A 14,676-nucleotide genomic window follows, 5' to 3' on the forward strand; every position below is an offset into this window, starting at 1 on the left:
AATTGCATTCATAAAGTGAACAAATTTGGCTTTTGTAAGGATTATTTATGATCATCCTTTGTGCTCTGTTTAATAAATGATTCATAAAACATTTAAAGAGGGTAATAATAGATTTATTTTCAAAATTGTGAAATTTACTTTAGCGCAGAAATCAAAATTAATAAATGCTTAAATAAAAATCAAATTAATAAAAAAATATGCAAAGAAAACGAGGCACAAAACTTAAAGAATGGTCTTGGCCTGACCATTCTTTAAGCTGTCAAAAAACACGACCTCAAGGAATAACCATGGCCAGTGATTATTCCCTTCAGCCTTTAGAAGGGGTTTTTAACCCCTTCCAATAATTTTTTTTATTAAACACCATATTTGTACATGTTACAATGCTATCAAGTCAATATGCTTGACCAAAATATATCTAAATAAATGATGCAAGACTAATTCCATCTCTTGCTGTTTTGAATACACCATTATGAAAAACTACTAATTCAAAAAGCTGCTCAATTGCTGCAACATGCTGCCACCCTGTCATTGAGTAAGTTGCAAAGAAGGATTGTGTGAGCTTGCTGTCTGCCACCCTGTCAAACCAATTCAGCCATAAATTAGTCAACATAATAGATAAATGAAATCTAGGATGATAAAGGATTCATACATTTTACAACTATAACAAACCAAAAAAAATCACAAGGTAGAAAACTGTTGGAGTTTGAAGACAGTTATAAAATAATAAAAAATTCAGAGTGCATTTCCAAATGTTTTGTTTCTTCAATATTTTTGGAAGAAAAAGGGGCAACCTCAGTCAGAATGCTATGAGCAGTATTCTTCACAATAACACGGTCCATTTTTGACACTACGAAAATGTTTTGCACCCCATGGACTCGTATCATATAATTAAATTGTAAAAACTACCCCACGTGACACTTCTTCAAAGTCAAGCTATCCTGCTATTCAAGTTCACTCCAGTGTGCATCTCTACCCTCAACACCAATCAAAATTTGTTTTAAAATAGATGAAAACATAACAAATGAAATGCCCTAGAGATCAATTGGCTCAAAACCTCTCTAGAAAGGCTGTAAGGCCAGTCATAGCTTTTAAAGGGCCTTAGATGAATTGACTCAAAACCGTTCAAAGAAGGCTCTGGGATCCAGCTAAAATAGACAAACATTTCTGCATGAATATAAGGAATTGGTGTATCAGTTCACCATATATATATATACCCTTTATCTGGGTGCTTGCCAATGTGGCTTCCTAAGGTTTTAAATTTAACTTGGTTGACAATATTTAGGCCTATGAAGTTTAGGCAATGATAGTCATTTATGCACAGTATACAGTTGTATTCAATTAGATTAACATTGTTCTGCTTTGTTTCTCAAGGCTCACTCTAAATGCTTACATGAGAAATTCCTTATAAACTTCCACATACTGTCCGATGCATACATTATAGTTTTGACATTTGTGATTGTACTGTAAACTTATGCCAATTTCAGATTGCAATGTCTTTCCAAAATATCTGATTCTATCTTTGCGTCTTAAAAATAGCTAAATTTGAGCTCCTTTTCAACCCCAAAAATTTACAACTTTGAATTTAAACAATACATTCGTTTGATGCTACGACCTCTAGGCACTATTCACATTGGGTTCCTATACTGTCATATTCAACAGTGTTTCAACTTCTCCTGAGCTGTTTTTTTATGAATTTATATGTAAAAAGACCTATTATTTCTCAATTTTTTTCTTTCTCAGGATGACCTCCAATACACACTAGCTCTTTTATACACTCTCTCTGAAATGAACTTACTCTTTTTCTACAAAGATGGAGGCAATAAATAGCCTCTCTTCTTTTTCTTCAAAGATGGAGGCAATAACTTATTCTCAAAAGTAGATTTTTGTAGGGTTTGTGACATTAGTTGAAATTGGTGAAAATTTCTGCAAGCTAAAGCACCAACAATTGAGTTAGGCTTTGGCAAATTGAGCAACAATATAACCCAACAAGCACAATATTTTTAAAATTTACTTTTATAACCAATCACAAAAAATTTCATATAACTCACAAGTTTCTGGAAAGTTTTTTATAAGCCCTAAGTTCTTCTGATTTATTCTTCTCAGTGCATTTTTTACCTAAGGCAATTCTGACACAAGTAATTGTGAACTAATACTATTCATTTAACTTGTAACTAGTGTAACGTCGGTTGTAGTTTTTACCAGGTCAGATGCCAGGAAAAGATATTATGGAAATTAGAACTTGTGTGCTGCAAAATTGACTGCCGAAAATTATCATTTTCAGAAATTACAGTAAATTTCAACAATACCAACCTGGTGGTTTTTACTTATAAGAAAACCCACTCTGTACATTCTACTTAAGGCAGGAATGATATGTTAGTAAAAGAGCTATCCTCAAGTTTGTTTAGCACTTCAATGGTCAGTATATTTTAGGGTGAGAGGACCTCATAGTGGAGAGGAGGACGCTGTCTATGGGGCCGGTGCATTCTATCGGCCCCGTTGTAGAACCAGAGAGGAGTGAAGTGTAAGAGTGGGGATATATTTTAGGGTGAGAGGACCTCATAGTGGAGAGGAGGACGCTGTCTATGGGGCCGGTGCATTCTATCGGCCCCGTTGTAGAACCAGAGAGGAGTGAAGTGTAAGAGTGGGGATAGTAGTTATACAAAATGAGCTCTTTAGTGGAGTATTAAAGTGTCATATCAATATTTATTCCTAAATTTTATAAGTAGAAGATTTGACAAGTAAATTGTTTTACAAAATTGAAAGTAATTTGAAATATCTACATAAGAGCAGCCTCAATCTAAGTAATATGGAAGAAATGAAGTTTCGTTTGATTCTACTCAGTTGCCACACAGAAAAATGGTTCCCTCTGTTGACAGCCCGGACTGACTAGCTGAGCCTGATTGCCTCTTATATTGGACATAAAGAATCTTAAATCTTGCAAGCTTAAAGTTCCAATCCGGTGCTCACTCTTAAACTTCCTCCAATCAAGAAAATGAAGATAGAGTAGAATGAATTGGACTTTGGAATGTTTTTAGACAGTTAAAAGAGTATAGACTAAGACCAATGGCATTCATTGACCTGAAGATGAAATATTTATCTTCTGCGTAGAAGCAGAAGTATTAGTGCCATCTAGCAGCGAGGATGATACAACAAATGTCTGTTTTCTCCTCCTTGCGTTAGAAAACCATGAGATAGAAGAAGCTTTAAAGAACACTTGCAAATAACATTACCACATTGGATTTTGGGCATCTTCTTTTTAAATTGATTGTAATATGCAGGAACTCCTCCTACAGTGTGTAATGATTAATAAGAAAGCAGAACCATTTGTTTTTTTTCACTTTTTTCAACTCTCCTATATTGTCTATTGAAAATGTCTGGATAAGATTGTATTTGCTTCTGCTGGGATTTTTGGAACGAGTCATGTTTAAAGAAAACAGATCTAAAATTATGTTTCACAGGATAAAAGTACGAGGAGATGGGGATTTACCTATTGCCAAGAGCATTCGTACTAAGGTGGCTAATTGATCCTTCATATAAGATGTTTCAAATGTAATAAAATGGCTTATTTTGCTTCTTATTTTGAAGGGTTGAATAGAAGAAATGTTAAAGGATAACAAAGAAGGATCGTATAACCAAAGCCCATTTTAATGTAAAGTCAAAATACTCATTACTTATAATTTTATAATGTAAAGTCTTTAGCGAGACTGATGAAGTAGGCTGTAACCTTGATCTAACACTCTTCAGTACATCTGAAAAACTTTATGACAGTTTGGCAAAGATGTCTGGTATTGAAGAATTTAAGCTTTCAAATCGTGTTCTCTACAAGGACATTGGCAACAATCTGAGGCATGCTGGGGAGGAGCCTTACGTATAGGTTATCTGTCTCATCCAATTTTGTGCCTCTTTCACCGTTATCTTGAGCTTAATTTCAGTTTGTTTTACAATGATGAAAATTAAGTTCTTTCATGTGATAAATAGTTTCCTGCAGAAATCTTCTTTTGCTTTGCCTTTAGAAGTGATCTCTTATATAGATCCTTTAGCGATTGATAAAATTGTCATTTTAATTATCCTTAATTTGAATACAGAGATTTTGTGAAAACGGTAAGGAGGATTACAATCGCTTCTGATTTGGGCAGGGACATGATGTCAAGATAATTGATAGCATGGACAAAACTGCATGCCCTTTTCCTGCATTATGATGTCGATTATCGTCAAATCAGTAAATTTGTTATTATATGCGAGGGACTACATAATGCGAGAGGGAGTTATGGAGGCAGACAACTTAGATATCAACCTATAATTAGGTTTGACGTGAGAAATTTTTTATCAAGATAATTCGGACTCTAAAGCTCATTGGTACTTCTATTTAAAGACTAAACCTGCAACAGAGAACTTTCATAAGATGTAGTCTATGCAACCAGTGACTTTGACCATTGCTGTCAAAGTTCAAACAATGGTTAGAGGTTTTGGAACTACTGCTAATGCTGAATATGTAAGTTGTCTATATTAGTTAATGATAATTAAGTAGTCACAATAATCCAACTACTTTTTCCTTTAACTAATAAATCACAGATTAAAGGGCAAAAAATTGTAAACCAAATACAATAATTAGTAAATATAGAGATCTTTAAATCTCTTGAAAGTTTCCTTGGCATCTATTCAATTAATTCATGTGCTTCACATAGGTGTCCAGCACAACCAAGAGGGTCTGCTAGGTAGGCTTAATGTTCCACTATAGGTGCAATGTAAAACTCTTGAATCATAATATAAAAGCAATGCACGCTTTGATAGTAGACCTGCATTATAGAACAAAAAATACACAGCGCTGGATCTGGATTAGTGGGTTCATTCTCAAGTGTCTGCCATTCAATGTATGGATGCATCACTATTAAAGAATAATAAATTTGCAACTAAATAAGGGATACTAGACCATCATGGCATCTGCATTTTTCCCTTGTGGAATAACTTTCAATCTAGAATCTATGTCAACAATTTGGGTCCAATTTTTTTATTGTTGGTATGATTCAAGTCTGATTTTAGCCTGTCTAATTTTTTTATTGTTGGTCTGATTCAAGTCTGATTTTTAGGTCTTTTATTTTTCTTCATTGGTATATCAATACACTGAGTGTTTACACTTCTTATTCTCTCTTCCTCAAGTGCTTGCTTAAATTTTTAAACAATTTTAGATTCCATTCTTTCAACTATTTTTATTGTTTCTTCTTCAAGAGCTTGCTCAAATTTTTAAACAGATCCATATTTCATTCTTTTAACTATTTTTATTGCTTGTCTACTACATTTATCTTTAGATGGCTCCTAACCAAAGGTGTGGTCTTTAGAATGATAATGTACACTAAACAGTAGGAGAAGATAAAAGAATTGTGACTGGTGGTTATTGTTGCCTATTTTTTGACTTCTAGTCAAAAAATGGCTCTAAATAGGCCCTTTTTACAGGGTTCTAGGTCTTATTTGAAAATTTTGAGTTGCCAGCAACCAATATTTTAAATCAATTTTTTTGGTAGTTTGATAGGTATAAGTTAAAACCTCAAATTCTCTTTGTTGGATTAAAGGTTTACAAATATTTAAAGCGAATCCTATTTCCCACGTTCCATAAAGTCAAAATAAAATCATGCTTTTATGCTTGGAGGGGAAATAAGGGGTAGAGATTGTAATCTCATGTTATGTTTAGGGTTTTCTCTTAGTTTTCATGGAGAGTTTTCCCTCTGGACTGATACTTACATCGTGTAACAAAGAGTTCTGTCAACCAAAGGCCATATGCAAACCCTTATATGCCTTCATGGCATCATCAATCATCCACCAAACAACAGTTTCGAGCTCATGCAGAGATCATGCACCATTATTGGAGGGTTTGTACGTGGAAGGAGCATCTACAACAGAGAAAACAATGAGTAGAAGAGATCGCAAATCGTGGAGACCGCTTTAGTGGCTTCATGCATACACCATTCACATAAACATCTCCAAACAGGTCAGTTCCACCTTTCAAAACTCTCCCGTTGTCATTCGTAGAAAGAACTTCCAGGTTGCATGCATGGGAAAGAGTTGTATCATTTCCATATGAGTAGACGATTGTGTGATGAAGCCTCTTTCAGCTGAGACACTATAATGGAAAGTTCTTTGTCATCATTCACAATAGTATGTATTTGTCTCAGTCAGAGGGCTAGGTTATCAAAAAAATTGTGAAAGAGTTGTGTCACTGCCATATAATGGAAGAGTCTATTATTGATACACTTCCATGAAATCTTTTCTCAAAAAACCTACAAGGGACAACCATGAGCTAACAATGAGAGATGCAGATCAAAAGGATTAGAACAATCATTTGAGACTGTCACAGAACATAGAAAGAACACAGTGAACTTCCTGAGGAAAACACACAGATATTAAGCATGAATAGGTAGCAGTCCTCTGCAATAGAAGACAGTGACTGGAGATATTGTGGATGAGATGAGAGAGAGCGAGCAATATCCAACTGACTAAGGGAGAGATGCTAAAGGATACAAATCCAATAGCAGTTTTGATAAGAATTTAATACAAATCAAGACATGGATAACTTGGAGCAGTCATTACCAGTAAAGGGAATAACAAAGAAAAGCGAAGTATTATTACAATATGCTTATCACAAACAGAAGCAAGGGGCTAAGAAAAATGGAACATTATTAATAACAGTCCTGGATCTGTTAGAGGACAATAAATATTACAGAGAACATGATTAGAGCATCGGTTAATTCAAGCAGAGCAACTTAAAATCAAAGGGCAAACCAAAGTTGCAGGTCACAAAGCACTCAGAGCACATATTGTAAGCACAAACAGTGATAGTCATGAGCACCAATCAAAGTACAGTCACACACATTGTTAGACTAGATAGATCTGAGTTTTAAGGCATTGAGGCAGTTATGTTTTTGTGAGATGGTTGTGAAGTCATTAAAGATAATGAAAGGCCAATATCCAGTATTGAAGAGCCAAGTAAAAGCACGAAGGAAACTATCCATTCAAGGCAGCTCTTACTGTTAATAGCTGCTACCTATATTGTTAGAAGAAGCAAAGGGCATGATATTGTATCATTTTAGCAGTATGAAGGAATTTAAAGACATGTGCATTAGAGGCTTAGGACAGTCCTAGCAGATTAGGGACAATTTGCATTCTTATTGGCAGGGCAAGAAAGACTTGTAGCAGTCTTCAATAGAAACCATAACAATGAATGGACAACCTTCTAAAACAGAGAAAAAACAGCCCTGTCATGATTAGAAAAATAGAGATAGGTCTTAATAAGACTCAAGAAAGAAGGTAGAAGACCTTCACAATAAGAACTTACTGATAGATTCATAGCAGTAAACAAAGATAATCTCCTTCACAAAGATCAAGGTTCAAAATTCCAAGAAGGCATAAAAAAACACACAGAGGTGACTGCCATAATAAATGTCACTCCGAGTAGGGGGTTTTTGATAGCCGATCCTTTCTATATGAACACAAATGAGATATAACAGTGAAGATGAGATTTCAGACTGAGAACCACTTGACAGAGATCACAGCCCATAGGGGGTCCATTCATCTTGTGATAGCATATAACACAGAGATGACAAATACAAGGGGCTTTTTCATGGTTAGGTGTGGAGCATAATGGGACACTCACAAATATATTACAGTAAAGAACACAATGAAACCTATGAAGAGTGAGGCTATCAAATACAGGGCTTAGAATAGATAAAGAAAGCATTCAAAACTAACATTCATGGCTAGCTACAAGAGCAGCAAATCATAGATAGATCTTGAGAACAGTGATTTGGGGACCCATAGAGAGAATAGGCCTGATCACACTCATACCAATGAAAGAAGGCAAATGTCATCAGGCATTAATGTATACTCAGTAAAAACTTAGAAACAAGCAAATGACAGTATAAAGAAGATACAGAGTACAAGCCCTAGGTAATGGAGCAGTCAATAGTAGAAGCATGAGCCTCATAGACAATCAATAAAGACAGTGAGCAGAGAAAGCCTTATTGTTTCAGTCTTAAGAACCTTAGATCACTGTCAAGGAACAAGTCTAAAGGCAGATTTAAAAGACTGTCACAGTCCTAATACAGCTACTGGAAGAAGAGGGTTTTTGTAAGAAGAGGGGCAAAGGACCATTTGCAGCTTTTCATCATCAAATCTCATTAGAAACTCTTACATAGTGGTCAAAGGTGACAGAAGGTCTCAGTGATTGCAAGCAAATACAGGGGCAGCATTGAAGAGGTCACAATTCCAAGGTAAGATCAGATTAAAGGCAGTGGATAAAGTCAAATTTGCCGTCAAGACAAAATGAATGTATGATCAGTGAAAAGAATGAATAAAGACTGAGTATCAAAGGCAAATTTGAGAACACAAAGGTCTGTATGAAGTTAGAAGTCAAAGATCCTTTCCATGAGCAACTTCAAGTCAATTAGGCAAGGCTTATCGCCAAGGTCTAAGACAGTCACAGAACTTTAGAGTTCATTGTCATGTAGAAAGGGCAGGGTATCTTTAGAAATATCAAGCAATGACATGATGTTGCACAGCCTCAAAAGCAAGAAAGACAGTCCAAAGCAGTGAATAAAGCCTCTAAAAGAGAACAAAGATAGCAGTCTTTGATCATGATGTACAGAGCAGCCATAGAAGACTTGAGGCAAGGATCAGCAATGAGGGTTTGACAGTCTAAGCTTAGTACAGTAGGATGCCAAACCTCAATAATTTAGCAGCCTTGAGCCAAAAGACCATTACAAATAACTCAAGAAAAGGAGTCTCAGATCAGAAAGAACAAGGTCTGGTCTCAGATCAGAAAGAACAAGGTCTGCAACTTAAGGCAGAGATGCACAAGAATATCTTTGAAGTCACAGTCATAATGAAGAGCATCAAAACCTTTGTAGAAGACAGCAGCCCGTAGAATCAAGAATACCCATGAAAAAATACTAGTAAAGAGCCCTTTCACAGTTCTAGGAGCGAAGATATCCATAATATGACAATGAAAAAAGGGAGTGTTGGGCATAGACAAAGAGCAGATAGGACATGGAACAATGAAGGTCACTGTATATACAGACCGCAATGAGCAGTCCCATCTAAAGGGCACCTAGAGAAAAAGTTTGCATCAACTTACATAGTAGCAGACAAGCAAAGGCAAATCCCAAAGGACAGTAAAAAGTGATGCAACAATGAATATGACAGTCCAAAGTCAAAAAGCTTAAAACAGAGACAATGTACACAATTCACAGGCCATGAAAAGTTAAAAGATGCAGTCCCATATTTTGCTTGAGCAATCAATTAAGAAAAATCAATATGAGATTCCAGTCAGTTTGTTAGACAAAATGGACGTGTGAGAACATCTTTTATAGAAAAAAGAGAAAGAATGATTTAAACTATCAATCTCAATTCTTGCAGTTCATTTATATTCAAAGCAAGAGCATAATGATTAAAGACCCCAAATCTATAAAATTATTTTTAAAAATTCATCACAGAAAATGGAAGGGTATACACAAGAAACACATAGAACAAAGCATGGTAGTCACACAAATTGATCATGAAAACAATCTAAAAAATTAGGCACATGCACATACCAGGTCCCATTTGTAATCATTCGTGTCAACCTCACCAAACACGTCAACTTCAATGATTGCAGCTTTTCTGTGTTTCTACAACCCACAGATAATCCAGGTAGCTGATTGTCAGTCATAACATTCCAAAACTTGACCAAAAATAGTGGAACATAATGATCTAAAACATTTGTGATTTACCTAGAATTAAGATGTCCCACTCCACAAACTTTTTCCCTGATTAAAACAATGACATCCACCTGATAAATTTTCAAAACTTAAAAATGCAAAAGGGGAAAAGCGTTAAAAAGAAAATGAAAACCACATGCCTGAATATATTATTCTGCATTTTAGGTACTTGATTTGGATTTGTACACTTCGTTTAGGCTTACTATTTCATTGCCAACTATGTAATTTAAAATTTAATGGATATTAGTAAGTGCAGCTTATACATTTGCACATTTTGAATTCAGATTTGTTTTCTATTATTTTGAGATGTAATCTTTGTCTGAGTCAACAAAAGTTTACATGTCAGTTTACATTGTCAAAGGATAAAAAATAGATGCAAAAGTCAAAACTCCACACCCTAAGTTTTTAAACAGGCAAAGATAAAGGAAAAAGGAAAAACCTAAGTTGATGATACATCTCACCTGTGAGCAGTTTCAGAGGGAGTCATGCAGTGCTTAGTAAGGCCTCCTCTGAGAAATGAACCCACCCATGAATCCATTGTCGGTGCCAGACCAGCTGACATAAAAATAAACATGAGCTAATCTATTAGAAATTAAAAGAAACCGAAACATTTATTTCCAAGAAGAATAAAACACGGTGTGAAAAATTAAATATTAAGAGAACAATGTCCTTTGAAGAGGTCAAATCTAAAATGTTTTATCCATAAACTTATATTCTAAACGGTAAGTTATATTAAGAGAACAATGTCCTTTGAAGTAGTCAAATCTAAAATGTCACCACTGAATGTCTCCCCTGCTCCACGTACTTTTTGTGATCCAAGATGGACTTCCCACTCCTCCAAGTGTAATCCTCTACCCTGCCACTGTGTGCCATTCGTGATATCTGACTGCAGAGGCTACCCCAAGTACTAAGTTCCTAGGCTATGAAGCTACTAGTATGTTGTAGGGCTATACATACATGATCTTAATATGCACAAAGGGTTGGCATCTTGTGCCATTTCCAGCACAGAGCTGCTGCTGTAAATTCTAAGAGCAGAAATAATGAAATGTGAGATTTAATGAAGGCAAGATGAGGTTTGTGTAAGCTATTGGACAGTTTGCTATGTGCAGGAATCATGTGTTGATTGATGTCTGCATTGTCAGCCAGAAGCGTTTAGGATATGTAATGCCATTATGTTTCTCATAATATATTTGCTGGTCCGCTTGACATGGCCGTAAAGTGTTATAAGAACTTCTTGCAACAATCCTTTCCTTTATGCCTGTGAACTCTTTCGTTTGACAATGGATGTGTAAGCATGCCTTGATATGCAAAGTTTCTAATATTATTATATTTGTAGCTTCTACTATGGTGCCTTTGTGAGCTAATCAAGAGATCTGACTACAGAGGCTGCCCCACGGACTTCAATAAATGACATTGCTGAGGTCCTATGCCATGAAGCTACTAGTACGCTGTAGGGCTATACATACATGATTTTAATATTCACAAAGGGGCTCAAGTAATGAAACGTAAGATTTTATGAAGGCATGAAGATGTCTGTGCAAGTGTTTGTACTGTTTGTCATATGCAAGAATCAGTAATGTGTCATGAATAAAAAAATGCAAATGTACTAATTACATAAAACATTAAACTATATTAAATATCTAACATATAATGCCCACCACTGTCATCATAGCACCATGTAGAGTAGTCAAGCCACACCAAAAGCAATAAAGATAGTGATACCAAGGCTAAATAAACCAGGGCTGAAAGCTTCAAGGGTAGATGGCTATTTTTTATTGTTATCATTTTTCTTAATATAATCAATTGTCCATAAGGGTAGATGGCTGTTTTTAATTGTTATCATCTTTCTTAATATAATCAACTGTTCATATATAAACAATCCTATTCATTCAGGTGGAGCAAAAAATCAATTAGTTGTCACAATAAAGATAATTTAAATAGGAAGATCTGGGAATCCTATTCATTCTGGCAATCCATTAGTTTTCATAAGAAAATCTATGATTCCTATTCACTCTGGAGGATTAACAAATTCTGCTCTGCCTCTTTTACTGCACAAATATAAGAAAATCATAAATAATAAAGATAATCTATAAGAAAAATTACCTGGAAGAAGATTTTTGCCCTCATTCCGTTGTTATTTCCTGATTCCTACCTTTTCCTCTGCTTTGCCTCTTCATCCTCTACCACACACAATGTGAAAAAAAAAAACCAAATAATAGATAAAATTCATGAGAGACACACAAAATGTTTCACAAATAAGAAATAAAAATCATGGGCAGACAGACCAGTGTGCACACTGTAGACAATCCCTTACAAAAATGGAAAAATCAAGAAATTACAAAAGACAAAACAAACCCTAATGAAAGAAATTGCAAAAGACAAGACAAAGTATTGGCAGAAGAGAAAATCAAAAGTAAAAACGTTGTATGTACCTGGTCTACAAATGCTGAAAGTTATATATAATCATGCTTTTTCACGCTCCATGAAATTTGAAATTTCAATTTTCCATTCGTTATGACTCAACGGCTAAGTTCGGATCGACGATTGAATCCATGGCCCATTTGCTTAGAATGCGGCCATCCGTTGGATCATTTTGCACGTTTTTTCCCCCTACGCTCGCGTTTTCCTGGGGAGATTTAAAATCACTGCGTATTTCCTTTGAAACCCTGTTAAAAATCTTCTTAGAAATCTATTTCCTTCATTTTTATTTCCTCGCTGTCCTCCACGCTTAATCCCTTTCATGAGTATATTTCTTGTAAAAATTATTTTTCATTATTATATTGTATGCTTAACATTTGTTTATGTTGTTTAATGTATGTAATATCTATTTGAATTATATTTAGTCTTATTGTATAATATAATATTTATTTGTGTTTTTATGTGTAAAGTTTATTTTTGAATTATATTTAATATTATTATATAATATAATTTATATACAAATTTTATTATTAAAATTTAATTTATTTAAAAATTTAATTATATTTATATTCAATTTTATAATATTTTTTTGTTTTATATAGTTTGTAACACATAATTATATTTGTACAAATTTTATTAATATTTAAATTCTAAGAGTGAAGTTGGCTAATCTAACTAAACTAAAAGATGGGGGTTAAACCATTAAAGGAACAAATATTGTCATTCTTTAATATTTTATTCATTTTCTTCTTTATTTTTAGAAACACCTGACAATAATCAACACAAAATCACAACCATTTATCATTTATGAAAACTTGATAAAATCCATCACCATACACCCTCGTACCTTCCTCCACTTTCTACTAAGTCCAAGGTGTCAATGATGTAGAAATTAAGAAAAATATTGATTGCCAACAAGTTCTTAAAATATAGATAAGAGAGCACACATTTGAGTAAACAAAAACAATAACAATTGTTTTAACTTTCCTCTACTACTATATAAACATTCCCTCTTTCTCCCAAGGTTGACATCATGGCATTGAGAAACATTATAATAATTGGGGCTCCCTAATGTCTAGAAGAGAATCTAAGAACACACATCAAGACATGTCCCCAACATTACCTACATCAGCAAGGGAAATGCTAGGATACCCCTACCTGCAAGTAATAACATGGAGGTGAGAAGGGATAGATCCTTTTGAAACTATGGGAAAAAAGGGTTCTTTATTTAAATAACGATTTTTTAAAACTTTAAATGTCATTCAACATGTGTGTCCACTTAAGGTACCTCTAACTTCCTAAAGTAAAGATACATAGGTAAAACCCTGATAGACTTGGACCCAAACTCATTTGAGAGGGATAAAGGGTTGGGGTGGGCACAGCTAACAACTTTGTTTCAAAGGAAAATAGATGTTTCACACTACTCAAAGATGAGGCACCCTTTGACCATTTTAAAGTGTTTTTGCGTCATATGAGCCCATTCTTGACCTCCCATAAGCTATGATTCTACAATTGAAGTTCCTCATCGCGCAAGTGAAACAAATGGCTGCAACATCAAAATAATTCCATGTGACAACCTAATATAGAAACAAAGAAAGATAAAGTTGAATATTCTCCTTGGACTCACAATCACCATCCATTCTATATTGAGTCCCCACTTGCCATCAAATACAGTAAGGCATGTGCCCATATAAAAATTATAGTTAATAGCCTTCTAGTACTTAAGTAATCATTACCTATCATGCCTTGGAAAAAAGATCTTTTGCACAAGAATTCTCGAGTGAAGAAATGGTTAAAAAAAAGAGGGAAGAGATTTCAATATCTAGCAAATTTTACATCCTCGCTAATATGTGTTCTTTGTGTTTGATGGACAATTTGGATCAATGCACGTGACACAATTCAATTCTCCTACCCTTGGTTTACTTTGTATATATAGTAGCAAAGTAGGTCTTTGTAGATATCTTTAATATTTAGAATTTGCTAACCCTTTCAGAGTTTAAATTAGAATGCTTAGCCATAACATTTACTTTTTAACAATTTGATGTTGTCTTAGACTTGAAAAGCATATGTAACCCATGTCACGGCAAGGATAAAATTTGGATCAAATTCAGTCAAGATAAAATTTGGCTAACATAGTCATAATTAAATTCGACTAATATTAGTTTATAGATTTTTTTTAATACAAAGGAATAATGTCTTAAAATTTATAAAAAAAATAAATTAAAAAAAAATACTAAAAAGAAATCATACTTTTTCTCTATTTTTGCCTCCTACAGTTGTGACTTGCAAAGGGAGAATGGTGGCATGTCGATACCCTTTAAATCACTCTTCATTCCTTGTCTGATTTCTAGGAATTCAAGTAAGCCTTTGGAAACATATATCAATCCAAACCAATATCTCTTTTCAAGTGTCGAACAACCTTTTCTCTAGCTCAAAAAGGACCTATTTGACTCATCTCATTCTCAAGGGTTAGCTAACGATTTGCAACACTTCACACGACAATCAACATGTC

General features: G+C 34.5%; 1 protein-coding gene across 3 annotated transcripts; it reads right to left on the bottom strand.

Annotated features, from left to right (window-relative positions):
* Positions 1–257: 257 nt before the first annotated feature.
* On the bottom strand, positions 258–12,500 carry LOC131041286 (uncharacterized). Of its 3 annotated transcripts, none has more exons than XM_057974322.2 (6): positions 12,179–12,500; positions 11,850–11,926; positions 10,208–10,255; positions 9,759–9,794; positions 9,582–9,656; positions 258–575 (listed from the first exon to the last, which is right to left on the bottom strand). In XM_057974322.2, the coding sequence occupies exons 3-6, from the start codon at positions 10,231–10,233 to the stop codon at positions 416–418; spliced, it is 297 nt and encodes a 98-aa protein (XP_057830305.1). In that variant the 5' UTR covers positions 10,234–10,255; positions 11,850–11,926; positions 12,179–12,500; the 3' UTR covers positions 258–415. The 3 variants fall into 3 exon arrangements, with proteins under 3 accessions (XP_057830305.1, XP_057830304.1, XP_059070833.1); XM_057974321.1 differs by having other exon boundaries at positions 10,208–10,301; positions 12,179–12,498; XM_059214850.1 differs by lacking the exon at positions 12,179–12,500 and having other exon boundaries at positions 10,208–10,301; positions 11,850–12,172.
* Between the last annotated feature and the right edge of the window lie 2,176 nt (positions 12,501–14,676).

The sequence above is a fragment of the Cryptomeria japonica genome, chromosome 11, assembly GCF_030272615.1.
Source record: "Cryptomeria japonica chromosome 11, Sugi_1.0, whole genome shotgun sequence".
In the NCBI taxonomy this organism is placed as follows: Eukaryota; Viridiplantae; Streptophyta; class Pinopsida; order Cupressales; family Cupressaceae; genus Cryptomeria; species Cryptomeria japonica.